This window comes from Mixophyes fleayi, chromosome 8, assembly GCF_038048845.1.
Source record: "Mixophyes fleayi isolate aMixFle1 chromosome 8, aMixFle1.hap1, whole genome shotgun sequence".
Classification (NCBI taxonomy): Eukaryota; Metazoa; Chordata; class Amphibia; order Anura; family Limnodynastidae; genus Mixophyes; species Mixophyes fleayi.
The window spans coordinates 118,106,932-118,133,234 of record NC_134409.1 but is presented as its reverse complement, the minus strand read 5'-3'; the positions used below and the strand labels follow the sequence as shown (position 1 = coordinate 118,133,234).

At 39.9% G+C, this 26,303-nt stretch overlaps 1 protein-coding gene across 4 annotated transcripts in view; it reads right to left on the bottom strand.

Annotated features, from left to right (window-relative positions):
- Window positions 1-26,303, bottom strand: part of PXK (PX domain containing serine/threonine kinase like) — a 52,017-nt gene that overhangs the window by 5,802 nt on the left and 19,912 nt on the right. For 2 of the 4 annotated variants that reach the window (XM_075183292.1, XM_075183293.1), the window contains exons 4-17: window positions 23,601-23,787; window positions 20,816-20,893; window positions 20,647-20,720; window positions 20,106-20,180; window positions 19,078-19,182; window positions 18,060-18,161; window positions 13,993-14,154; window positions 13,197-13,314; window positions 10,862-10,940; window positions 10,068-10,116; window positions 9,205-9,282; window positions 8,907-8,993; window positions 8,690-8,759; window positions 7,589-7,648 (exon numbers count right to left, since the gene is read on the bottom strand). In XM_075183292.1, the coding sequence (XP_075039393.1) occupies window positions 7,589-7,648; window positions 8,690-8,759; window positions 8,907-8,993; window positions 9,205-9,282; window positions 10,068-10,116; window positions 10,862-10,940; window positions 13,197-13,314; window positions 13,993-14,154; window positions 18,060-18,161; window positions 19,078-19,182; window positions 20,106-20,180; window positions 20,647-20,720; window positions 20,816-20,893; window positions 23,601-23,787 (1,324 nt within the window). Of the gene's footprint in view, window positions 1-1,151; window positions 1,187-7,588; window positions 7,649-8,689; window positions 8,760-8,906; window positions 8,994-9,204; window positions 9,283-10,067; window positions 10,117-10,861; window positions 10,941-13,196; window positions 13,315-13,992; window positions 14,155-18,059; window positions 18,162-19,077; window positions 19,183-20,105; window positions 20,181-20,646; window positions 20,721-20,815; window positions 20,894-23,600; window positions 23,788-26,303 lie in introns of all 4 variants that reach the window. The other 2 variants (XM_075183294.1, XM_075183295.1) reach the window with 2 other exon arrangements.

Sequence of the window (26,303 nt, the reverse complement as noted above, 5' to 3'; positions counted from 1 at the left end):
GTGTCATGATCACAAAGCCAACTTAATTCTGAATCAGAAGATGGCTGAGTAATACACATCCAGCAAAAGTAGACAGGATGAAGAATCTCTAAATCTGATCTTACAAAAAAAGAATCTGATTAAATCTCTATGTTAAGTCCATTTTGCAACCGTAGTTTAATTGGAATATCAATATAATTCTTACAGCAAGTCTGAAACAGTACATCAAACTGCTAGATCAAATTGAATGTTTGGGTACACTTATCCAGCGCTTGATACTAGTAATTCTGCTTTACACCAGAATCTGTAATTCCAGTTATATGTCAGGTGTAATGATGGTTAATAAATGATAATACTGTAACACTGCAAACAGGACAGATCTTACTCTATACCTTATTTTAATCCATCACACAATGTAGTATGAATACTGGTGACGAGCTACAAAAGACAATTGGGTAATCTCAAATAATTCTAGAGGCTGTTTCAGGGCAATGCCAACCGCAAATCAAGTGTTCCAGCAAGAAGTGGTCCTACTACATTGATATATTAATTACAACATAATGGGGTTAATATTCCTGTTTTTTTCCCGTATTGCATCTCTCAGCATTTACAGTATCTCTTGTATGGTTGCCCAAGAACAAGGATAATAGATCACATCCTAAAACGAATTTCGCAAATGAAAAAAAAAAAAAAAAGTTTATGCCTCTTGTCAAATTCTTTCTAAATAACTGCAAAAATTATAGCACTTTCATGTATGGATGAAATGCAGATTTTATAAATGTGGGTATTAAAAAACATTAGTATTTGTTATGACAGGTAAATATACCAAAGTTAGGTTTAATGTGCATCTGTGAACACAATGTAATTTAAAACAAAGGTTTTCTCAGGATTTGAAGAAAAAAAAAATCTTTAAGTATTCACACCAACCCATTTACATATACTCAATGTAGACTTCTTAAACACAGATTTAAGCTAAATCCACATTTAGTTATGCATGTGTGAATGAGCCCTTATCAGTAAGTTTTCTTTTGTGTTACGGATATTATAAACACCTTAACAAGAGGATTAATTTTAATAAGATGTTAGACTGTGCGCTGTGGTGATACTCTGCACTGCCCCCATGTGGTCGCAAACAGCACTTTGTGAAGTGACATAATGAAGCGATTGCTTACTTTACCGATAATTCACGTTCAAAATGATGCATGCTCTACATTGAAGACAGCAGAGGGGGGAGAAAAAAGGACACCAATCATTATTTACATATTACAGACAAACTCATAACATGTAGAATCAATGTTATTGTTAAACGATAGCCAGGGGTGGACCTATCATGAAGCCAACTGAGGCAGCTGTTTGAAGCAACAAAGTTTGATGGGCAGCAACAATCTGTGGTTTGTATTATATTCTATATTGCGCACACAGAGAGAGACATTTTGTGACCTGAGAGAGGAATTGCCTCAGTAATGTCCATGTTCTTAGCCAATGTAAGCACTACACATATACAGAAAACAAAATGGCTGCCTCCACTGTGTGTAGTCAGGTCCACTTTATGCAGCAGCATTTGCGCTTACAAAAGCACATCGCCCATTTTGTTAGTTTGTATAAACAGTCTTTTGTTGCCAATGAATTCAAATACATAGGTTTACCCCTCGCTACAACAGTCATTATTACGTTGACTAATGTTTGGGACAAAATATGATTTATGGGAAAGTTTTTGAAGATGTTCAAAAAGTTATTTGTATTTTTTAAATCATAAGCGGATGAGTGACCCGACCCTATTATCCGAAAACACATGACGAGACTGGCTAGCAAGGAGTACACAGAAAATAGGACCCTGCGTTATCATGCAAGGCCCAATATGTGAGGTTCTAGCAGTGAACTGAATTCAGCAAAACACTCAGACTTTAAAGATACAGGGAAACGACAAAATATGTATATACATTTAATGGGCGAGTAGATGGGTATTGCAAGCTTTTGGGATACAACATCGCCTTAAACAGTAAAGCAGTGACCTTAAAATATTCCAGGACTAGAAATAGCGAGCACCCGGATTGGAAGTGCTCTGTGACCTTCCAATCACAAGATGGCTGCCATTTTTAGCCCTGTATTGGATCCCTCTTTCTCCTGGCATTTAGATAGAGTTACAGACGATTACAAATATAGGTACACAGTAATTCTACGTACTGGGACCCTGCAGAACTGGGTTAGCTACCAAAGTATTAGGGGGAAGGGTTACTTTAAGGTGGAGGACCCTTTGCCAAAACTGTTCCTTAGTGGGTAGATAATTTGTAACCTGCAAGATTCTGTGAAATTCTACCCCACAAGTGCTTTATACTACCAGACAGGATTCTTTCCTTGGTATTTCAACAGGCTGATTACTTTAAGAATTGCCCTTTGTTTGCAGTGTGTTAACTAAGTATGCTCGTACAAATCTCCCTTTTATAATGTGTCATTCTCTACTACACAATTGTCCCAATGCTACCTGCGACCTGCACACAGGAGTGGCAGCCATTTTGTGGGCTGCAGTCTATTCATAGAGGCATCACTGACATGGCTGCCTCAGTGATAGCTAGCCCGGATATCAGTCAGTACAGAAGGGCTGCCTCCACTGCGTGACACGGGTCCATTTTAAGTTAGACCGAAGTGCCAATATAAAAGGCAGTTTGTTGCAATTAAGCAATATGTGCGTGTACACAGTTACATATGTAAACTGCACAAAAGTAAAATTTAATGGGCACTTGTCCACAGCTTGAAAATAATTTTTTGTAGGTACAAACGCAAACTGCTTCCACCATTGGCATGGAGCAGACAAAACGAAGGTGCTGCTGAAATGTTGAAGGCTTATGGATCATCAATCCCCAAGCCAAAATATATATGGTGTTTACACAAGCAATGAATAGAAAACAGACACTGAAAAAATGTAACACACATTGTGTTTGCAGTGTTTTCTTGCAGTCACTACCTATGTGACCTAAGGCTGCAAAATTGTTGCAGCTCTGCTTGCTTTGCAAATGTGTTCGTCTGTAACACAAGGTGAGGAAATGTGCAAAAATGTTTAAACCAGACCTAATTTTGAATATTGTACAACATTTTAGAAATAAATGATGTCAATAGAAAAATGAGTATGTTTAGGCGACATGACATTTGGCACATGCAGGCACGATAAGATCCTCTATGTTGGCCTTATAGGGACATTGATGAAGGCAGGGAACAAAGACAATGCCTTATAGAAGGTGAAAAGAGAGAAGCGATAGGGATGCACCAAGAGCGTCTTGTTAGCAGCCACATATAGCAGGAATCCATGACAGTCATGTGTCTCACTGCATCAACGGCTCAGTGCCTTTCAAACCTCTCCTCACAGGAGCACAGGCGGAGGCCTCAAAATTGGCAGAACCAGTGACTAACTTACCTGTACTTCTGTGAGGGGGATATTTTCCCCAAAAGTGGGGGGAAAAAAAATTCTAAAAAAATTCCAGTTTACCACAAAAAAGTGGAACATTTTTTGTGGACTATAGAGCACATTTACAGCCAATTTCTGAGACTATATCCAAAGTGAGGGCAGTTTTGATAGGACGACCCTATGTCAAGACTGTTTCATATTGTAAAGAACAGAAGCTCAATGATTGTTTCCTCTCACAGTTTACCACAGCCCCAAGAAACACGCCAGCATCTCCTCAACCCGACCTGCACCATCTGTCTCTGACAGGATTACAAACACGAATGGGTGGAACGATTACATTCACCTTTAGCTATCTCTGCATTGTTTATCAGCTGAGAATGTGATCATCATTTCTCTGGGTGTCTCCATAATGGAGTCTTTATTGTACTGTTCCCATAGGGCACTATCAACGCTGGCACAAATGTGACCATGTGCTTTTATACGGGTGAATAGTTAGTGACCCTTCAGCCCAATGAGTACAGGTGGAGGGCAGCTTGTAATCAGCTCTGTCCCCATTGGAACAATCATCAAATCTAAATCCTGGATTTCCAGTGTACATCAAATGGTACATGCAGTGGATAGATACAGTCTACCACTTGGCAGCATTTGTAATTATTCCAAACATCTTAACTACTCATAGCTGACATATATGAGCCAATAGTGTTCACTGGCTTCAGATTGTTTCAAGAACAGATTACAGTATATTTTTCATCATCTGCTCTTCAGTTCATCAAAACCTAGTGGGGCGCTACCACAGGGAAATCTGAGGTAGCGGTATGGGGTAGCACATTCTGGGTGGCAACAAAATGTAGTCAATTTAAAATATATAATTTAAATGTTCCTGCTGTAAAAGAAGAAAAATAATGGTTTGTACATTGTTGATACTTATATTTAGAAACACAGATGTTACACTATTAGATTAAATAAAAGACGCTGTTTTAGCTGCAGCTTCAGGAATCAGCAGGAGCCCGCTCCTGCCCAAACCAGTCGCGGTGGCTCATTCTCTTATTTTTTATTTCACAGAGAAAGGTGACAACTATTAAATGGCTTAAATGGGATGTCTACTTCTAAAGGATGTTTAATACAAACCCCCCCTGCTGACTAGCCATAAGGTGCTGGGGGGGGGGGGGGGAGCACAACAGTGCCCTCTGCTGGTAGCAGGAAGTACCAGCACAGAGTTTCTATCCTGCATCACTGCCTGCATAATCATTAAAGGGTATGAGGATGAGTCAAGAATCTTTAAATACATTAAATAACCTTTACAAGGTATTCAGAGTTTGAGGCGAGAGCTGGTCCCCAACAGTAAATCATTTTTATCTATTCAATAATCTATACCAGAACTACTCAGCCTGACTCATGCCACATGACTTACATCAGCCAATCAACAGATGTTCAGAGCTACTAACATCAATCATTACAAACAGATCTTATTCTACAGGGTGATTCAAAAGTCGCAGTACACCCTTTTATTTCAAAAACTCTACAGCAAATTGGGAAACCTGAATACTCCATTAAGGTATGGGTGACGTGGTCTATCTTTTACGGTATGTACCAAACATGGGCGCCATCTTGAAATCGGCCCAAGACTTTTGAATCACCCTGTATTCTTTGCACATGGAGACAAATATCTGCAGAGAAAATTCTTGAATGGGGCATGGGAAAAATTAAATACCTAGAAAAACCCCACAGCCAGGGGTGATATCACAAGACATAAATAATAAGGGAACGGATACGACTAATAGAGTACAGAACATATGCAAAGCAGTATTGCAGAGTGTTTGTAATGGCAGCCTAAGTCCAGACGTCTTAGTAGAATATGACTGTGGTACCATCTTCTGCTTCATTTATTTGGCAGTAATCATTTTCACATGTTACCTCTGAGATCTGCAGAACATTACATTGCTCCACCGAACAGATCCCTAAAATACAGTGAACACTGAACACAGTGAAGACAATTTTGGATTGAATTCACCAAGATATGATAAAAACAGTTCTACTTCTCTTTAGTGTGGACGGTCATGTCAAAAAGCCCAAAAGCCCAGAACTGCTCCCCCCCTCCCTCTTACCAAGGTGGATCCAATTCAAAATCGCACAGATGTAGTAATGCACCTCCCCCATGAACTTCACATCTGCATGGAAGAGATTGACAACACTTCTCTCGGCTGAATCAAACAAGCAGTAGGAGAGAGATACTGTTCAATGGAGCCACGACAAAGGTAAGTAGAACTATGGCTTTTATTATAGGTTAGTAGTGACTCCACCCAAATCCAAACTAAAAGTCTTGCGCTCAATACTTCTTTAATAAGACTCTTAATTGCAAATAAACGTCCAGAATAATTATACTTTATCAACGTTAAGAAAAGCTTGAGCCACAAACACAAAATCCCTTTTATTCCTGAAATAAAAAGATTACTGCAGTCCGCTGGCGGTGAAAGGGTTACGGTATGGATATCCACAAAATATCAATGCACAGGATATTTTAGGTAAGCCATGGAGTGTTGACTGATGCGAGTGATGGGGAATTGCAATGTGAGAACACAGAGCGTGCATGATGGCAGTGGTTGTTGAGCTGTGCATGGAATAGAGCAGTTAGTTTGGAGAGAAGCAGATGGAACTAACAATACTCTGAGCCGACCACACTTACCTCACAGGAGTTCTTGGAAAGCAAATGCATGGGTTAGGTTATATCCATTAAATGTATAATAGGATTAAAGCGAAATCAACCCATTTTTTTCTATTTAAGTGCCCTGTATTCAACACGCAGTGAAAGCGGCCATCTTGTTCCCTGAACAAATACTCAACGGGGATGCAGCTTATCAATACACGAGGAACCTATGTTAATAGACCTTAGTGAATTGAGAAACTGTATCCCTGCATCAGAAAGATCGCTTGTTCCTTGTGGTTCTATAGGCTGCAATCGTCATGTATTCAGCTCACAAAATGGCTACCTCCACTACGCGTAAACAGGATTGCTTTAAAGATTGTAAAATGTAAACAATTGATGACAATTGTGTTTCACTTCTCATTGCAGTACCTAGTCCCAGACTACAGATGTCACTGTTGTAATCGCCAACAGCTCCACCGCTCTATACCGCGATCAACACCGTGACATGTGTAGATTATAAGATAATAGGTTTACAATTCTTCAGATAACTACAGCAAGGGTAACTTGTTTGTTTATTTTATTCAGTGGGAATAGCTCTACAACATGTGCCAGGTATAAAGAGGGAGATGAACAACTAGTTTAACCCCCTTTAAGACCTTCAGCGGTTTACACCTCTATGGTTGGATGCAGCCAAAGTTAAATTAGCAAATTAACATTAGCTTGGGTAAATTGTTGGGGGGGGGGGGGGGGGTTGCCTTGGAGATATAACATTAAGAGTGATTTTTTTTTTTTTTTTTACTAATTTCCTATTTACTTAAATAGGAAAAAAAAAATAATTATATATATATATATATATATATATATATATATATATATATATATATTAATTATATATATATAAATATATATATATATATATATATATATATATATATATATATATATATATATATATATATATATATATATATATATATATATATATATATATTATATATACACACATACATATACATATATATATACACACATTTTTACCTTCATTTTTCCGTAAAGTTACATCTACATAATGAGAAAATCTCAAAAAATTACTTCTAAATGTATTCGGCAAGTTCTACCATATGTAGGAATACAAAGTACGTCTTTTAGGGAGTAGAAACTGGGATATGATTTTGATTAGTTCGGTTTCCCTTTAACCATTGTTGTTCCCTTTTTTTTATATTTTTTAACCAGAGGAGACGGTCAGAGGCAGAGACTTAACTGGTAGCAATATCCGGTCATTACGGTAAGGAATTTCTGGTCATTTTTCCTCTCACTTCTATGGGGTGTGGTGAAAAGTGAGCGGAGATTTCAACCCCAACATCAGCGATATGTGTCTCCGTGGCTTATTCCTGAGACACATTGTGCTGAACTGAATCTCCCTCAAAGATTGAAACAGGTCTCCCCCTATTTTGGTTACTAATAAACTGCGTCCATCTAAAAATACACTGAAAAGTGAAAATTTGGCTTTAAATAACAAGCAGAATCTTTGATCCACGTGGATACAAGGAGTGAATAATACTGACCTGTCGTAGAAGGTGGCGTCGGAGACGAGGGCGATGTCAGAGGAGAACTAGTTCCAGAGCCTGCCAACCAGAAAAGGTGGAGACTTATTAATATGGAGTCAGATTGAAAAAAAAATTGGTAAGACAAGACTCATTATTGAACAGAAGGCAGACAAAAGTAATTCCACTTTACAAGCAGGTATGACATTACCAAAGGTGGCATGAAACGCAACTTTACTTTTCTGCAAACGGGTCTTTCAGACGGGTTTTAAGCAATTAAAGTGTCTACACCCAGTGGAGGAGGCCATTTTGTTGGCTACCAATAATGGAGACTGCATCCTTTGTGCCTATAATCTCAGTGATGTTGCCAATAAGATAAATATCTGTTTAATCCTCTAACTGAATCGGCAACAGGTACACTTTAATGACAAATCTGAAAATCATATGATTTATATATTCATGCAAAGCTAAACTTAATGTTTATGGCGGCTGTCTAGCGTAGCCTCTTGTCTACCAAGTACAACACTCAGAATGGATGATTACCATTTTGCCTATGTACCACATACCATGCCCAGGTACATGGAGCCTATAATAGCTACTAACAGACTGCAAATAAGAATCCACTTGTTATGTGGGAACTTTTATATACATTTATTGGTGAATATATGGAGATGTAATTTATTATATAAAATTTGAACCAATAAGGTTTGACACTTTTATAACAATACTTCTTTAAGATTTTATTTTTATTTTTTATACAAATGTACCCGAGGAATTCACTACAGTGTTGTGGTGTATTTTGGAGAGTAAAATCTGAGTTATTCAGAAGGTCAATAGACTATGCTTTGACGGACTGTTCCCCACAATTTAGGGACAATAAGTGCTGTATCCCACAGTGACCAATCAGAATCTGTCTTTAAAAAAGTATTTAACAAAATAAAAGCAATTGGATGGTTGCTATGGTTACAATACACTTTTCCTGTGCACCAGTTTTCATAACTGTCCCCAAACGTATTGTCCCTAGGAGACTATAACGTGTAATTAACAAAAGACCAATATTAAACATTACTGACAAAATACAACAATACCGAACACCTTAAACAATAGAAGTGTGTTAAATACCTGAATTATTCGAGTTGTTGCATTTTATTGACTGTTCCTCTCCAGAATCGCAGTTTGTGCGCTTTGACTTCTAGAGAGAGGGAGAGTAAAAGAAGTTATACAATTATTCATCAGAAATGAGAACTATTCTTATATTCCGCTCCAGCTTACAGTTGTTTTCAGAGAAGTATTATTCATTTCTAAAGGTAACAATCTAGAACATTGGGTTTTTACTTACTTTTCGTGCTAAAATTTTCCTCTTTTTCTTTTCTTCCTCTGACCCGTGATGTGACTGTGCTCGTGTTAGTCTTCTGTGCTGGTAGATCTACGTCATGATACAAATATACGGACAAGTTAGTATGTGTGGGCTATGTCTGCCTCATGACTATATCGGTTTGTTGTATCGTGGCCAGGCCACAGTCTCCTTCAGCCACCCACATTTGGCCGTTTTGGTGTTAATCAAAAGCGGATTAGCTTGGATCAGAACTGTACATACACCTCTACAATAACACCTGTATTCGGGAATAGGACATTACCAATTTCTGCTCCTCTGCAAGTCTCTTCTCCATACATTCTTTGGCGGCTTTCAGGGCCTCTTTTAACTTGGAAGGAATCTAAGATGTAAGAAGACCAGTAAATACAATGGAAGATTTTCATACTATTGATCATGATTGCTAAGCTGCACTTCCATTATTCTGCCTGCAGGTGGCGTCTAATTTTACTACTTTGCTCTGGTTAATACCTATTCATTGTGGAACTAAAAAAAAGAGACATTTGATTGTTGTAATGTTGCAGGTTGGATCTAAATAGGTGTGATTAGTCCAATAGAACTGAACCATGAACCAGTAGTGGTGCAGAGTGTGAGAGAGAATTTTGTTTTCTATTAACATCCACGTATATAAACATCTCCATTTTAGATCACGAGAAGATAGTTGTAGGTGTACTATACTTTAATACAGGGGTTACTTAAAGGTTAACACTTAAAGGAAGTTTTAAGTAGTTGCCCAATGCTGCGATAGAACACACCATTTCCTGGTGGTGGCGCTGTTAGAAAACTCTATGGATACATTTGATGGTTGTGGCACAGTTTTCCCAATGCAGAATGTACAACGTCACAAGTATTCTGCACGCTTTACACTACCTGGCAGTTTATAAACCTTTCTTAATTTCACATCAATAGGTCAATCCACATATTTCCACAGGCTGAACTGGAAGATCCAGTTCTTATTTTATGTCAAAACACAGCACAGACATTATATAATGTTCCAGTGTGTGTTTATCTAAACATCCCACAAAAGAACAGCCACAAGTATCCAGACACTGCAAGGTTACACAACACTACATAAACAATGACAGGTCTGTGGTCAGAGAAATTCAAATAACGGTCTCCATGTATTACCTTAAACTGAGGTTTTTCAGTATTCGTCAGAGTCACGTCACTGAATAACCTAAATGGTAACAGATTTTTAGAATCACACTTGGATTATGTAAAATAAAAAAATATTAGGACCAGACATTTCCAAATCCAACATGGACGAGAAAAGAAACCCACTCAGCAGGACAGATTTTCAACTGTATTTCACTTTCAAACTACTTCAGTTTATTGTTTTCTACACGCAGAGATTGACTGAGCTTCTGGTGGGGCTGCACAGCCGCCTCGGTAGGGCTGCACAGCCGCCTCGGTAGGGCTGCACAGCCGCCTCGGTAGGGCTGCACAGCCGCCTCGGTAGGGCTGCACAGCCGCCTCGGTAGGGCTGCACAGCCGCCTCGGTAGGGCTGCACAGCCGCCTCGGTAGGGCTGCACAGCCGCCTCGGTAGGGCTGCACAGCCACTGCACCTATGAGGCCATTTGCTGGATATTATTGGGCAATTGAACCATTACACAGTAGATTTCATTACAAGACTTTGAGAGGAAACAATAGTAGCTATGATTATGGTGCAGAAGGAGAGACTGTTAAGGATAGTTGCTTCCGTATTCCTTTCTGTAAAAGCCAGTTACTCACAACAGGTAGAATCTGTGGTACTATGGGTCAAGCACAGACACTTGTACCACCAGGGAAATTTGCTCTACCTAGAGTTAGACCGTATCACATGACAAATTTATCCAACTGAAACCTATGACACGGAGCTTTCAAACCTCTCACCACGCACACAAGACACATATAGTGAGGACGTAATGATGAAGTGACTCACGGCATCTGCAGGAGCTGAGACACGGAAGGCATTCCAGATTTACATGCCTCGCATGACAGAATGGACTCCAAAACGGACACTGGAACACAAGACAGACATGTTATTCTCTTGCTGCAGAACGCACAATAGCAGCGAGTGACAGTACGTCACCACTTATTAAAAAAATGAAAGTAATTATGAGGGCATTTTTGTGAAAACACCTTTAGCCGGTGGAGTTCACACTTCAAAAGGACTATGCATTTCCTAACCCCTGTGGGCGTTGGTTACAGTGCATTAGCGGTTAATAAACCATTCAACTTAAAAACCTACAAGATCAACAAAAAAATATCTGTCTTTCTACACATGTATTATACAGCAGACATTTACTAGGAAATAACCTGTAGCAATAACATAATGCATGGCTGGTTCACAGAGCAGGAAGTTTCACAATCATTTATTGTAACAGCGATATATCTCTCACTGCCATTTCCTTCCTAGACCCCAAGATGCCGGATCGCCGGGACAAGCAGAAAAATATGTATAGCCAGATAATGCTTCCAGTAAGTGTCTCCTTTCCACAGTATTTTACTGGCGTGTTTGCAGTGAAGTGAATGCCTTGTCTGAGCCTGTAGGGGGCAGCACTGGGGCAATAACTTAGATTTTTATTATATATTCTCAGAGCCGTAACTTAGAATTCTAGCGCCTGGGGCGAGAAAGACAAATGCCGCCCCCCTAGCCCTCAATTTTAACCAAATGAACCTAAAATATTCCAAAATTACGCCCCCTACAGCGTTGCGCCCTGGGCGGTCGCCCCTGTAGCACAGCCCTAGTTACGGCCCTATATATTCTGTCACTGGCCACTTCCTGTATCTCAAGGAGCTCACCTGTAATAGGTAACAGGGAAAGGTCTGATAATGAGCAGGAGGGTGGCTGGTAACAGACAGGACATGATCTGGCCAAAATAGATGTTCTCATACATCTAAATAACTGCTGGTAGGAGCAGGGGTGGGGGAGAGATGCCCATAAAGAAGTTTGGCTTAAGCTGGGTACACACTACAGAATTTTCCACCAACTTTTTATGCCAAACGATTTTACATGCGATCGATGGTCCGACCGCTCGGTCCATGGACTACATACACACTAGCCTTGTTTTAGACGATAAAGGGAAGAGCGGACGTCCCTTTAGCGACTTTTTACAGCCATGTTGTCGTGAGCAATGATTGTAATTTTGCAATGATCGGTCAGAAGTTTATACACACTACACAACGGAAACGAGATTGGAACGAAAATATTTAACGGTACAACCAACCAAATGAGGCGACAATCATCCATTTGGGCAGATTTTCTACCATCGTGTCACTACACACAATGACCCGACTTTTGAACGAGCGGTTGTATGTCGGCTGATTGAGCCGATTATTAGACAAAAACCCTGTAGTGTGTACCCAGCTTTAGGCAGCACCTGGATATTGGCCGTCCAGGCTGGTCACAGGGGCATACTTGAGGCAGCCATTTTGTGAGCTGAACCAATAATCATGGCTCCTAAGGAATTTACAGATATTAGTAATTAACTGGCAAATAACTAGTACAGGAGAAACAGGTTTCTGTATATTACAGGATGTTAAACTTCAGTCCACCCAAAGAATAATACAAATACTAACACTACTACTACTACTACTACTACTACTAATATAATGGATGGCATTTCCTCAGGGCACAGATCTTCTTAACACCTGTTCTGAGACACCAACTCCATTTGCCTTTTGATAGACGTCACCACATTAGCCCTTGCAATACTTGTGTAGTACTTTTGACGGAAAACATTTTAGTAATTACTTCTATTTTATGGAGTTCTGTTTTGTTTACTTTTCCTTCTTGATAGTGTATTTTATTAGCAGAGAAAAAGCTACCTCAGAGCTGCTCTGTATAAAACGTTTGTGGTATAATCCTATTATACCGAGCGGGTTCCTCATGGAATAAGGGGCCGAGAAAATCATAGCTAGGAAGATAACTTAGGGGCACATTTAATTAGGCCCGGCGCTCGCGATTACGGGCGGCTGCACAAGTCCCGTTACCGCATCACCGCGGATTTCTGTGCGCACCCCATAGGGCGGCGAAGGGAAATCCGCGATTTTGCGCTACCGTATTGTCACTTTACATGTGTAATCGCGAGCACCAGACATAATTGAATATGCCCCTTAGAGTTTTAGCAGAGACTTCCTGACATGATGGGAAACTTGTGAAAGAAACCACATTTCAGCTTTAAAGAGTATTCCCCATATTTTCTGCCCCTGGCTCATAGACATAATTGAGGCGGACCTGCAAATAATAAAAACTCCACCAAGATAAAACTCACCCACTGATAAGGACGGAGCGGGTGGGAATTTGTCCACAGGTATGGAATCGGGAGGTCGGCCGTAAGTCATCTCATACAACAAGTGGCCAAAGCAGTGCACATCAATACTTTCCAATGTCTGAAAAATAAGGCGTAATCCATTACTAAGACTGTAACTTTCTCATTTGCCGTCAATTCCCTAAATCGCAGAGCGGTAACAGTGCCAAAAACCGCAAGCGACGCTGGTAAAGAAGCAACGCACACGGGCCAGGTTATCAAGCACAAACACACGTCTACTCGCACACGTGTGACGTGGAGAATAGAAACAGCAGAATCCAGCAGATAAATAAAGAACAAAATAGCGCAGATTGACACATTTGTGAATTATATTCTTTGCATTTTCCTCTTGCCAGGGATTACAAGTAGGGGAGCAACAACGGGAGGTTACAGAGGTCGTGTCGGGATTGAGGCTTAAATGTATTGAACATGCAGCTCTAGTGTTAGACAGTATCAAGATCCCACTGTGTGTTGTGATGCACCATGGGGTTATGTAGGGCTGAGAAATTGGACGTATGTTTCGTTTACACCAGTTTTATGTCTATATGAATAGTACCCGTCGTCAATTTACTGAATTTAATTAGTGCAAAGTATGTGGCCAAAATCCTGATTTACAACTCAGGGCTTTTTGTGTTGATTAAAGAGGGGAATTATCTTTGCACAGAGACTTAGAGTAACAGCTGAGCACTAGCAGTGCAGACGCCCCAGGCCGTACTCCCTTGTTACCCCAGAGCCCAGGCCAGACCAGCTGTGGACTCACATTAATCTTTCTGAACTGAGAGAAGTACGATCTGTAGAAGGACGGTAGTCCGAGCAGAGAGTTCTCCAGGTCCATCAGCCGACACGTCTCTCCTTCCAGCATGACATTGGAGGCATGGAGATGACCGTACGGGAAGCCTCGGTCCTGTAAGAACTTAAGTACCTGGAGGATATGAGGAGAGAGAGATAAGAAGGACACTAACATTTATAGAGCACCACAATTCAGGAATGACCAATGTAACCAAATTCAAATCATTATTTTGCTTTAATAAACCTGTTTTCCCCATTTCATTGCCTTTTAACACCAGAATTCGTAAATTGTATAGAAATTTATATCAGCAAAAATTTGCTTTGAGAACAATCACTGAATACATGATAAAAGTGCTGAGAGTCTCGTTATCTCCTGATGTCACCAAAGACTATGACTGTTAAATAGTCCTTTCTCGGAGTAGATATTTTGCATTGAGATGAACGGCTATAACCTAACCCCTGTGCAGCCCAAACACCTCTTTCTAGTTTTTATATAAAATTGGTCTTATTAAAATATTTTCTCCATCCACCTTAACACCCACCAGCAATTCTCCACGCGCAACGTGTAACCCCCATCACCCACCTAGGGCTAGATATATTCCACAAACCTAGTATCTTGACGCCCCTCCAACCTCATCCCTCTGCTCCAGATTGTGTAAGATAAAGAGTTTGTGGTTGAAAACCCTAAGTGACCTCGCCTATAAAAGGTCAAATTGGGCAAAATGACAACAGTCACTAAAGTGACTTATTCTGTTCATCAATCCCCAGTTTATATTCTACAAACATATTTTCGGAACCTTCATCCTTATGTGGCCTCCTTATCTTGGAAGACAGTTCTACATCCTGGTCTTGCAAAACCCCTGTCCACTTGGCTGTCTAAATCTCCCAAACTTGAATTACTACCGATGCGTATTTCTGCCACGTTAATCATCATACTGGTTTGAATTAAAGGACGGCCATAAAACGCGATTGCTGGACTTTGATGCAATCGTGAAACTCTTCCTACCAATCCTTCCTATCTAAAGCCAGCGCTGATGATATGGGACAGAGCATGCTTGTTTCTGCACCCTATGGGATAACTCTGCCCACCCTGAGCTGCCCGGCTTTAGTGACGCCACAGCATGGAAACAAGTGGCTCTCTGGCATCTTGTATGCAAAATGTCCAGCCATACCCTTCAATAATAGGGCAATACTATGACACTCACCTCATGCCTGTATGACTCTGGTCCGCTTACATGGGGAGAATCAGGAAACTATGATCATCAGCTATTTTAATTTGTAGGTTAAATGAGCGCATTTTAAATGCACATTTATTTTTAGCACCATGAAACAGTTGTGTGTATAGAATGTATCTTCAGGAATCACTGCACACTTCCTCTTTCAGACCCTGCCTGTCAGCGACCTCACTAACACGTTCTAGAACCGGGTATTGCGCTAGGTCTATGTCACAGGCGCCGTTTGTACTATGATTCATTACTGTCTGTTCACAGAGCAAACACCGTGCACCACTTAGACAGTACTACTCCCTCCACCAATCACCTTCCTAAGCCAACGACACGAGGACCAGGAAGGACAGTATGCATGTGACTGGTGGAGAGACTCCTGATGTACATCCTCACACACGAGGTAGTGTGTGACAAGGGCATGACTGACAGCAAGTAATGAGGTCACAGACCAGCAGAGTATGAAAGAGGCAGTAAGTATTCCTGAAAAGGAGAATAAAAACATAGATATTCATAATATACACCCACAATTCTAAGGTTTTGAAAAGGCATGGTACAATGCAACTAACTGGCCCTGGTACAATGCAATTAACTGGCCCAAACTTCATAATAGGCGATTCCATACAAGCACTTTAACAAACTTTAGTTGGGGTGTCTAGAGGATCTTGCCAAAGTATTGCCCAATATTAACAAAAGACTCGCTCAGTTATGCATCACACACCGTGCGTGCCCCACACCTCCAGGGTGCCAAGATGTTTCTCCAGTCACTGAATTCTTTGTTCAACATCCTGGTTCAATCTTCCCCCTATCCTAGCTACTGACAAGTCAACTTATTATCTGAGCTCATGGGCTCCTTGGTTTCCATAGACTCCCTAGTATGCCTTTTAGGCTGTCAAAGATAATAACGTCTATCACACCACTTCATTACTACAAAGGTTACTTATATGATGGCTTATTCAACGTCCCCTTCCCTAACTCACTGGATCACCCTTGCTAATAGCATGCATTGCTACAAGAGATCATATTCCTACATAGAGGCTGCCCAGAATCAGTCAGTCCGGGCTGTACTGCACTAGGCTTCCAGTGGTCTAACAAGACTCCTGGCCATTTGTATCCTACAACACATGTGCTCATTATCATCAGCAGCACTGTTTATTTACAAGACGCCACAGCGTGGACAGTCATCTTACATATGACAAATATGAGTACAGTAAATTTGATGACAGACAGAGCTATTAGTGACATGAATATAAATAAGTATAACGCCTCCGTGGATGGTCACGAAGCTGCAATAATGAGATTACAGAGGATTCACCTTAAGGCCTAACAACAAGGTTGTATGAGAGGGAGGCAGACGTGAGCCATAAGGAGGAGAGGACCTTGTCTGTGTGAGCTTACACTCTATATGCGGGGGGCTTAATGAGACACAGTGCAAATGGGGCAAGTAGGTGCAAAGGGGTAAGAGTGAATGTGACGATCAGATGGGGCAGAGGGATTAGACGTGAGGGTTTAGGGGGTAGGATAGGCAAGCATGAAGGGAGATTTGAGGGATTATTTGAAGGATGAAAGGTTTGGGTCATTAAAGTATTACACCCCAACCCAACTCCTCCTCCCACTGTTTTTTTTAACCAATCATCCCTTCACTCCACCCAGTTTCCCTTCTGCATATTGGACCCCAAGGAACCCTCGGGAATGCTGGACTAAAGCCTTAGCCGGATTTAGGGATTTATACATCGGGACTGCAGCTATTCTAGTCCCGCTGCGGATATAAGAGGACCAACCACATCTGATAGGTCCCATCCAGGAATCTACTTCCAGTGTTTTACCAAAACCTCTGACCATTTAATTAATAATCTCCATTTATATGCACCACACAGCGCCTTCTTATCAGACACAGCACTACAACTACATTTAAAAAACAAACAAAAAAAAAACATGTTTGTTTTTATTCATTTGCAAAATGCACCTATTACTGAATCAATACATAAAATTTCCTCCTTCAGCTCAAATCAGTTTACTGTATTGTTCAATCATTTTATTTTTAGAGAACATTTTACAATACAATGATAGTATTCGTAAGGGATACATATCCTATCCTAATTAGATTATAAGGATGATAAAAGCCCAAAAAACATTAAAAAAAAATATATATTAAAACAAATTTTATATGGTCACAGAACTCCTTAGAGATTTCAAATATCCTTATAATCTACAGGGTGTATATTGAGAGATGTGAGTGAGGATATAAGCAAGTTGTCCTTCCAAGCTACAGTCTCATTTGTACCAAACCCCCCGACCTTTTTCCTTCCAAATGATGCTACATTTTGGGTTTGAATAATTGATTTTAATGGATAAGCTCCAAGACGTGAAATACTATCCACCTTAATCAACACTACATTTTAGCTGTTGAGTTTGTAACTATATATATATATATATATATATATATATATATATATATATATATATATATATATATATATATATATATATCTATATATATATATATCTATATATATATCAGTCTCATCTCAATGAATAGAAAGTACTAGGAAATGACCTACTAAACAGTGGTCATTATAGTGGTTGACAAAGAGGTAGAGTATATCCTTTGCTTGTTATTTGGGATCTAATATATTCTTCACCACGGTCTGAACCCCAGTAATCCTTGGTCAAAGCACAAGCATTTCACAGCTTTCTAGAATCACGTCGGATTAAGAGACTTTCGGATTAGAACTGTTCAGTTCAGTAGTTTTCCATCCAGGTTATTTAACCCCGTTCTTGAGTTAAGTAAGATAGCTGCAATACATAACAATACCTCTAAAATCTGCCTCCCAAACGTTTTGATTTGCTGGAGTTCCAGACCTTGGATTTTTCGGGGGTTACAGTATTTCTTTAGAAATGGATCTTTAGGTTTGGCCTAGAAGAAAAGGAAAGTCACCTGGTTAAGAAGAAACAGAAACTAAAAATAAACCAGGAAATGAAAATAAAAAACAAAGCAAAACAGGGTGAGCTTTGCACGGCAGAGAGAGAAGAGTGAATGTTACTGTCACAATCCTCCTGTACAGGTTACAATCTTTCCACTAACCTTAAGAAGAAAAACAAATAAATTGGAAGGAACAATGAATAGGCAGCACAGCATTCAACAACCAGTATATGGCTTTCTCCTAAAGGAAGTAGTGAAACTCTTTAGACTGAGGTTTGTACTGCATTTGCTGTGCATGAACAAAGAGCTATGAGTTTTTACAGTGAATTTCATTAATTTTAAGACTTGAATTCTACAATGGTTCATGCACAAGGACAATTCTTAACTGTATTTTCTCTGCACGCCAAAAGCAAACAGGATATACAATGTAAGCAAACATCAGTACTCAAGTTATCATTGTGCTTTTAGATTCCATACTTTTTTTTTTTCTTAATCACCAAAAAAAATTAATAGGCAGTACACAGTAAAATGGTAACACCACTGTCCATTTAAATGCCAATGCTTCCCAGCATTCCTAGCACCAGTGTTTGTCTGTGCTGCAGCAAAGTGCACTCTGAAATACACATTTGGGATCAACTGAATTCCAAAAACAGCAAGCGTTTCAGCCTGGGCTACGGAAGGTTCAAAATGTGGGAATGAATGTAGTAAGTGTTTTTAGTTTTCCTCATGAAAAATCAGGGGAAGGGGAATAGTTAAACTCATAATTAACATACAACCAAGAAAATTTATGTTTCATATATTTAGTATCATGAAGATCAGTTGTAAATATGTAAATGCTTTTTTTTATGTGGATATGTCACTTAGTGGAGTAAGAATAGGTAAAGATAATACAGTCCTATACAGTTATTACCTTGTAGATCAGATCCTTCAGAGTTCCCTTTTCATTGAACGGCCTAATAACAAGAGCAGACAACTCGCTAGCTGTGGCAAACGTGACGCGGTTGATGTACGGATGCTGAGGAGAGAATGGAACAAAATTTAGAAACCAAAGCCAAGAATTCTATGGTAATTGCAGTCTACACACCCCAGAAACAATCCTGTCTAACTTAAAAGAGACATTAAATCGAAACAAGCTGAGAGCACTCTAATGTCCGAGAAGCTTAGCAAACCAATACTATTACTGCATTGTACCATTTTACAGTATACAGTTCGATCACATTGCATTGCCTTGGCCGATAAAACCTATTGGAAAGAAAAATGGACAATATCGTGCTCCAAACCGCTTTTATGCCCAGTAAATAAACCAGTACATTAGGTGAAAGGTAAGTTCATATCCCATGTAATATTTTTTTTACTCAAATATCTGCTAGGTATGTTTCAAACATTTATTCAAGCCAGAGAGAAAGGTCAATTAGATATACTCTAAAGAGGTTCCAGAATACAGGTGAACTAGAATCATCCTGAGCTTTGTGCAAAGCTGATGTTCTTAACCTTGTTTAACTGGGTCAGATTGTCAGTTTTGAGACAGATGTTTGAGCTTTGAACCAATATTGCAATTCATTCCAGGTAACCGTACAAGAGAAAGATCATCATAATACCACATGCTGCTACACTGTTTAGAAGATAAATTCAGTTTATTCAACAGGATTATGGATTAAAAGATATTTTAGATACTGGGGTCCATTTTTGGATGGCTACATGAGTTAAGAACCATTGGCAGGGAAAACAAATCCTCCTATCAGAAGGAAAAAAAACGGAAGTGTGCTCTCATTTTTCAAATTCAAGGACAGTTCTAATCAAATCTGTGCCACGGGTGACGTCACATTGGTGCACACTGCACCAGACCTTACTCTTGGCAAGATAAACGTGGACTTGTATTTACTGTAGCCCGGAGGATCATGGGAATGGTGGAAATATTGGGACTCAATATATACTTACAGACCACGACTGCAGGAGTTTGATCGCACATTGGAAATCTTTATCTTGCAAATATTTATCCGGACCCAGATCAGCCTGGAACACAGAATGGAATCAAATCATCAAGATCTGTCATTTAGGATAAGGGACAATAGCATGGCTTCATAGCATGTATTGGAAAAAACTTGCACTGGAACAATTTGCAGCATTTTGCATTTATTTTACTATATAATATGTGATAAACCCTCCACCAGTGTTAATAGCAACTTAATACCTAAGAAAGGAAAAACAAACAAAGAAAACAAAAACAAAAAAAAGCAAAAAACAAAACAAAACACATATTATGTATATTTTTATTTAATTTTTTACACACGTTAATCCAGTATAACAATGCAGCTTATTATAGTTTAATGTCTAGTGTGCATAGGGGAAAAAGCTTATCATATACATTCCTTAAACACGTGGACATAACTAGTAGCTGTTCCATATGCAGTAAACCAACATGTGTTTTAACTTATACAACACAAAGAAATCACATAAAATAAATGAATATTCAATTTACCCAGCTTAAGACCAGGGGCTCTTTTGGTTGGTTTTTACATTTCATTAGAAAATATCTTTTCCGCAACCTCCAACCTAAAAATAAAAAAATGAAAAAAAAAAGGTACAATATGAGATTTATGAAACAAGTACTTCCAGCAACAATAAGTCCATAAACAGCAATCTCTTACCTATTTCTTTCAGGGGCTCGACCACCTCAAACTTTGGGTCTGATCGGAAGAACATAGACACTTGTTGCAAGGCAATTTCTGCAGGAATATAGGACAGGTGGACTATTAGGATCATTATATAATTGGGGGCTGTCCATCCAGAAACAGTTGATTTTTCAACATGGCAGATGGGGGCCTTTAGTAGTTTTTTTCGCTTCAATTAGCCGTTTCTCTATTAACAGGACAGATATACAATACAGGCACTTCTAGCAAAATCTTGGATAACAATGGTCTGTTATCCTTTAAAGAGGAAAAATAATGGAAAAGCTGTCCGACCTCTGCAAGATACTTTATATGTGTACCCAAATGTCTGCACACAACTTAGAAAAAAATATTTTATTTTATTTTTTGGGAGGGGGGTGGCGGGGGGGGGGGGTTGTTACCCTCATTTCCTTTGATTCTACCAAGTACAACCACTAACACTAATTTTGCTAGGACGATTAACAGTTATTAAGATTAAAACCATTAATGAAACTTTCATTTTTCATAAGCATATTCCATCTACTTGGTATTAAGTTACAAGAAAAACATATAAAGACAAACATCATTATAATGTACAGAAAGAAACATCTTTAAACAGGGAAGGGAACGCAGGTTCCCCTCAGATGCTTAGTCTAAAATGCATTCCAGCAATTACCGTACATGAGAAACTCGCCCACCTCCTCCTATTGCAGAGTGTGGGCCTGTTGAGGGCATCCTGAGCTTCTGCCAATCAAAATATTAATGAGCTTTACATAGTGGTTGCTGGACATCACGCCTAACATTAGCTTAGTCACTGTGCAAGCCCTGGGGAACAAAGCGCATAGTAGATAGACAGTAGCTACATTAAATGTTCCCTATATAAAATGCCAGCCTGAGCAGGGCTACAGTACGTTGGCATGGACTGCTACCAACATGGCAGACTAATTTACCTGGACGTCAGATGGGCATTGCCAGGACTATGCAGCACCCAGTGAACATCACACAGGATTTTCTTGAAAACAGGGCTACAGATTATTATCCCACTGGAGAACGTGTCAGCCCGAGCAGGGAGGGGGCAGCAGACATCAGAGGATTCTCTGTTGTCCAGTCTTTCCAACACAGGACCCACTGGATCACATGAACACCGGATCCTATGTCAGTAATCTTCTGGGATCAGCTTAACACAGGTTATTCCACTCAAAACTGAATTTTCAGTTCTGTATGGAATTGGCCTTTAAGTTTCCCCCTCTCCATCTGGTTTGGCATCCGTATTTGGTAAAACGTAGAGCTGTGCCCATAGTTGGATCACCCACTAGACAACCTAGGCTCTCGAAATTGTTGGGCCATGACCAACCTATACCACACAGCCATCTGTGTTGTATCTGGTAGTTAAGCAACTTGCTGCTCCTAAACTACCAATCACAGCAGAGAAACCTTCCAAGGAAGGGCCAAGCGGCAAAGGAAAACGGCATGCTCGTGGTGACTGCTGGCGCCATCTAGACTCCAATAAGAACACAAGATCAACAAGGGTAAGTAAATAGAGTGGTCTGATGAAGAGGCAGGTTGATGCCGTGAGAGAGGCAGGGGTGCGGGAAACAAACCAATATTTCCCCTAGGGCCCCATGGGGTGTCAATCTAGTTCTGGCTGCACCGCCTGTTTCCATTGTACAGCTCTACGGAACGGTCTGGCTAAATGGAAACTAACGTTGATAATGAAAACAAGCTATTTCAGCTCCTGTCAGAGACTATTTGCAGATCAGAGGCAGCTGCATCATGTTATTGTTCCTGGGGCATTCCCCAGGCACCGAGCAGTAAGTGACGGTACAGACACGTCCTATATATATTGAGCAGCTGAAGCTCAGGTGTCCTCAAACATTATCACATAATTATAGGAAATGAACTGTGTTCTTCATAAGACCATTAAATGCAAATATCTTTGGGTGAAAAATGGTTTAAATGAAAATGACATATGTAAAAGTTTCAGGATTTCCAATGCGTGGCAACATTTACAATATGCAAAACAGACTTCCTGTCTGCAAACACCAGGGAGCCTTTCGGAACAGAAAATGTCTGCTAAGGGCACAACACGTTTCAGTAAACCAAGAATATGAATCACAATTTGGTCACATGTGGAAACTTCTACATGTAATTAGCTAAAAATAAAATTACAAGAAACTTTTCTGTAGGGAAGCAACCTATATTTCAGGTCTGCCCCCTATTTTAGAAACATAAAACATTATTTTTAGTAATGTCACCCACCTGGGCAGGGTCTGTTTAATAGATACAGAGGCAGGGTGACAAAACAGGCGAGAAATATAGACCATTTCATGGGCAAAGGCAGGATTTGTAGAGGGGGGTTTCCACACCACGACGCCAGTGGGTGTGACCAGCATGCATGGGGGTGTGGCTATAATATTAGACAGTGCTTGGCTGCTCTCCAACTCTTCCTTTCTCCATAATATGCATGGGCACTACTGTTAGGTGTACGCAACTCTCCCTTTTCAAGCAGAGTTGTGTGAAGCGGGAGCAGGGTCCAGCCACCACAATTATACAGTGCCCCAGGCTTGGATGGGGGGTTTCCAGGCACTAGGAACCCCCCCCCTTTCTGTTTGCCTATGCATTTATTGAGCCACCGTGGGGAACAGAAGAGAGACAGATATGAACAAATATTTTGTGACAGTACAGCGTGGTGTAATAGCCTGCCTTTATATAAATAAAGGTTTAATAATAATATCACTAGTCTTAATTTGCTGCATAAATAACACAAGTCAGATTGATCACCTACCAGTGTAATTTGCAGAATAGCTGTTGGGATCAAGGAATTTTTTCACCGGTTCATAACAGCTTAGGATATGGTTAGAGGTGATGACGTTTAGATAGTTTTGGAGCCCTTTCTGTCTCTCTGCAATAAATTCACGATCCATGTTCCCTATTAGTTTCTTAGGAGGCAGAGGGAGACTTAGACCTGAGATCTAGAAAGACAGGTAAAATTCAGAGTAAACAAAACATTGCTGGTATGTAACGTACAAATCAAAATCCTAACCTACGAAAACAAACATGTAAAGTCAAATAGCTTGCTCACTCCAAATTGGAAAGCAATGAATGGTTGATCCACAGTGTGGCTTGCCAAACCTGGTCCAGTGGTCTTAACACATTCAGACTATTTTAAATGGAGAAATACAATGTATTACTGAGCAAACGTTCATTGAGAAATAAGTAAAATTTTTATTTTACAGATATGACCTTTCAATTAGACTGTAAGCTCTGATGAGCAGGGTCCTCTCTTCTCCTGTCTTCTAGTTTGCTACATAACTTACCGATTACATTTCACGTACATTGTTGGTCTGAGGTTAGCATGTGTGAAGGACTGAGTTTGAATCCCGAGAGATCTAGAAAACATTCACTTGGTTTTCTTTTCTAATGTATTTATTACTAGTAGGATATCCACATATATCCTATTTTCTCTCCTACCATAATAGCCTCTTAGGTACATGCTTATAGTTACGATTGGGTATGTATGAAGCTCTGTTTTTTGGCTAGGCCAATTAGCATACAGTGTTTTATTCACATTTAAATCAAATAACATTGTGGAAGATAATACATTTAGTGATATACAGGTTACACTATGTTGTTTTTGATTCTTCTTTTTGTCATATGTTAACAACGGAGTCACAAAGAAGAATCATCTTCACATTCTAATTTAGGACTATACTTTTGGACTCTTTTATTCTGTTTTTGTATATTCTTTGCATTTTTTTTGTATATACTTTGCATGTTTTGTAATTTTAAACTAGCGCAGATATTCACTATCCTTTGGTTTTTGTATATTATCTCCCCCTTAACCCAGTGGTTCCCAAACTTTCTCAGTTCGAGGCACACTTCGGGTCACCATCATTTTTCCAAGGTACCCCAAAGCAAATATAATTACCGGGTAGTCTCGTTTTTTAAGTAGCTGGGTCAAAATTACGTAAGATGTATTTAGACCCCTTCACCATCACATTGTGCCCCTTCATCATATCTCTGTATCCCCTTCGCCATCTCACACCCTGTGCCCCCCGCCTTCAGCGTCTGTCTCCGTCCGCCCCCCCCTTCAGTGTCTGTCCGCCCCCCCCTTCAGCATCTCTGTCCACCTTCACTCTGCCTTCCTTTACTTACCTTCTTTCTTCGTGTTCCGCCGTCTTCTGTCCTCTCTGCTGCCGCTCCTCACTGACGCTGTCCAGTCAGTGAGAACATTGAGGAGGAGGAGGATCCGGTGCTGGATGGGCAAGTTTTTTTTGGGGGTTTTTTTCTTCTTTTGTTTGGAGGGCGATCGCGGCACCCCTGTGACAGCGCCACGGCACCCCAGGGAGCCGCGGCGCACACTTTGGGAACTGCCGTCTTAACCTGTGGAATTTGGGCCCAACAAGAGTTAGAGCCCTAATATTCAGGGTCCACGTTGGGTCCCACCATGAATTGAGCAATTGCTTGAAGACCAATATACTTCCCACAGATATTTAGAAACAAAGACATTGTCTTCTCTTTTCACAAAAGCTACCGCAATGCAGAATTAAAGTACATAAACTCCAATGAAACTGCACCCCTAATGTTCAAACTACAACTAGAAAGGTTTTAGGTATTGGGAGGCAATGCTATTTTATAGTAGGGGCATGTGAATACCTTCTAGCAAGATTGAAACAGCTGTATGGAATATAAGCAAACGGCTCTACATATCGGTCTGTAAATATCCCAATATATCTTCTGGATGCACAGTTGACCATAGGAGGGATATTAATGTTCCCACTGACACTACCTTAATTGTGGATTAAATCCCTCGTGTTTAGATTGTGTGAGGTAAAACAATTTCATTGCAGGGTCATGTGGATACTTTTCATTATAAATGGTTAATTTGCTTTAGCGTTAGCTTGTAAAGCAAGGTTCTCCAAGATATAGCAGTACCCTGTTCAACCAGCAAGGAAGGCTCTGAAATATGGTGCATGAACAAACCCTAAATGTTTACACCTAACTGATTTAATAAACAAAAATCAATCAGACACACTAAAATATCAATAAGAAAGAGTCTTTGATAAGGGAGTAAAACGACACTGTAGATAGCAAATTTATTTGACACACATAATTATGACCAATTCCATCCTGAAATACAGGCGAGGCATTAAGTCTATGACTGATGTCTAGAGGCAATTTTCTGACCTAATTTTCACAAATCATTTGGAAGCACTGGACACTTCATATAAAAGCACTCTTACACTTTTATAATTAGCTGAAAGCAATTCCACTTCCCAAACAACTTAAGACAGACTCGTGTCTGCTAGCTGAAAAGAATATTGTAGGGAAAAAAAATAAAAAATAAACTTTCCCATCTGACCTAAAAGAATCACGCACTTTGCAAAATCAATTTTGTAACCTGAACTCCTATCATTATAAAAGGTGCTGTTTTATAAGTATTTGTCCTCTTCCTGCTAACCATCTGTCCTGAAATCCAATTTGTGCA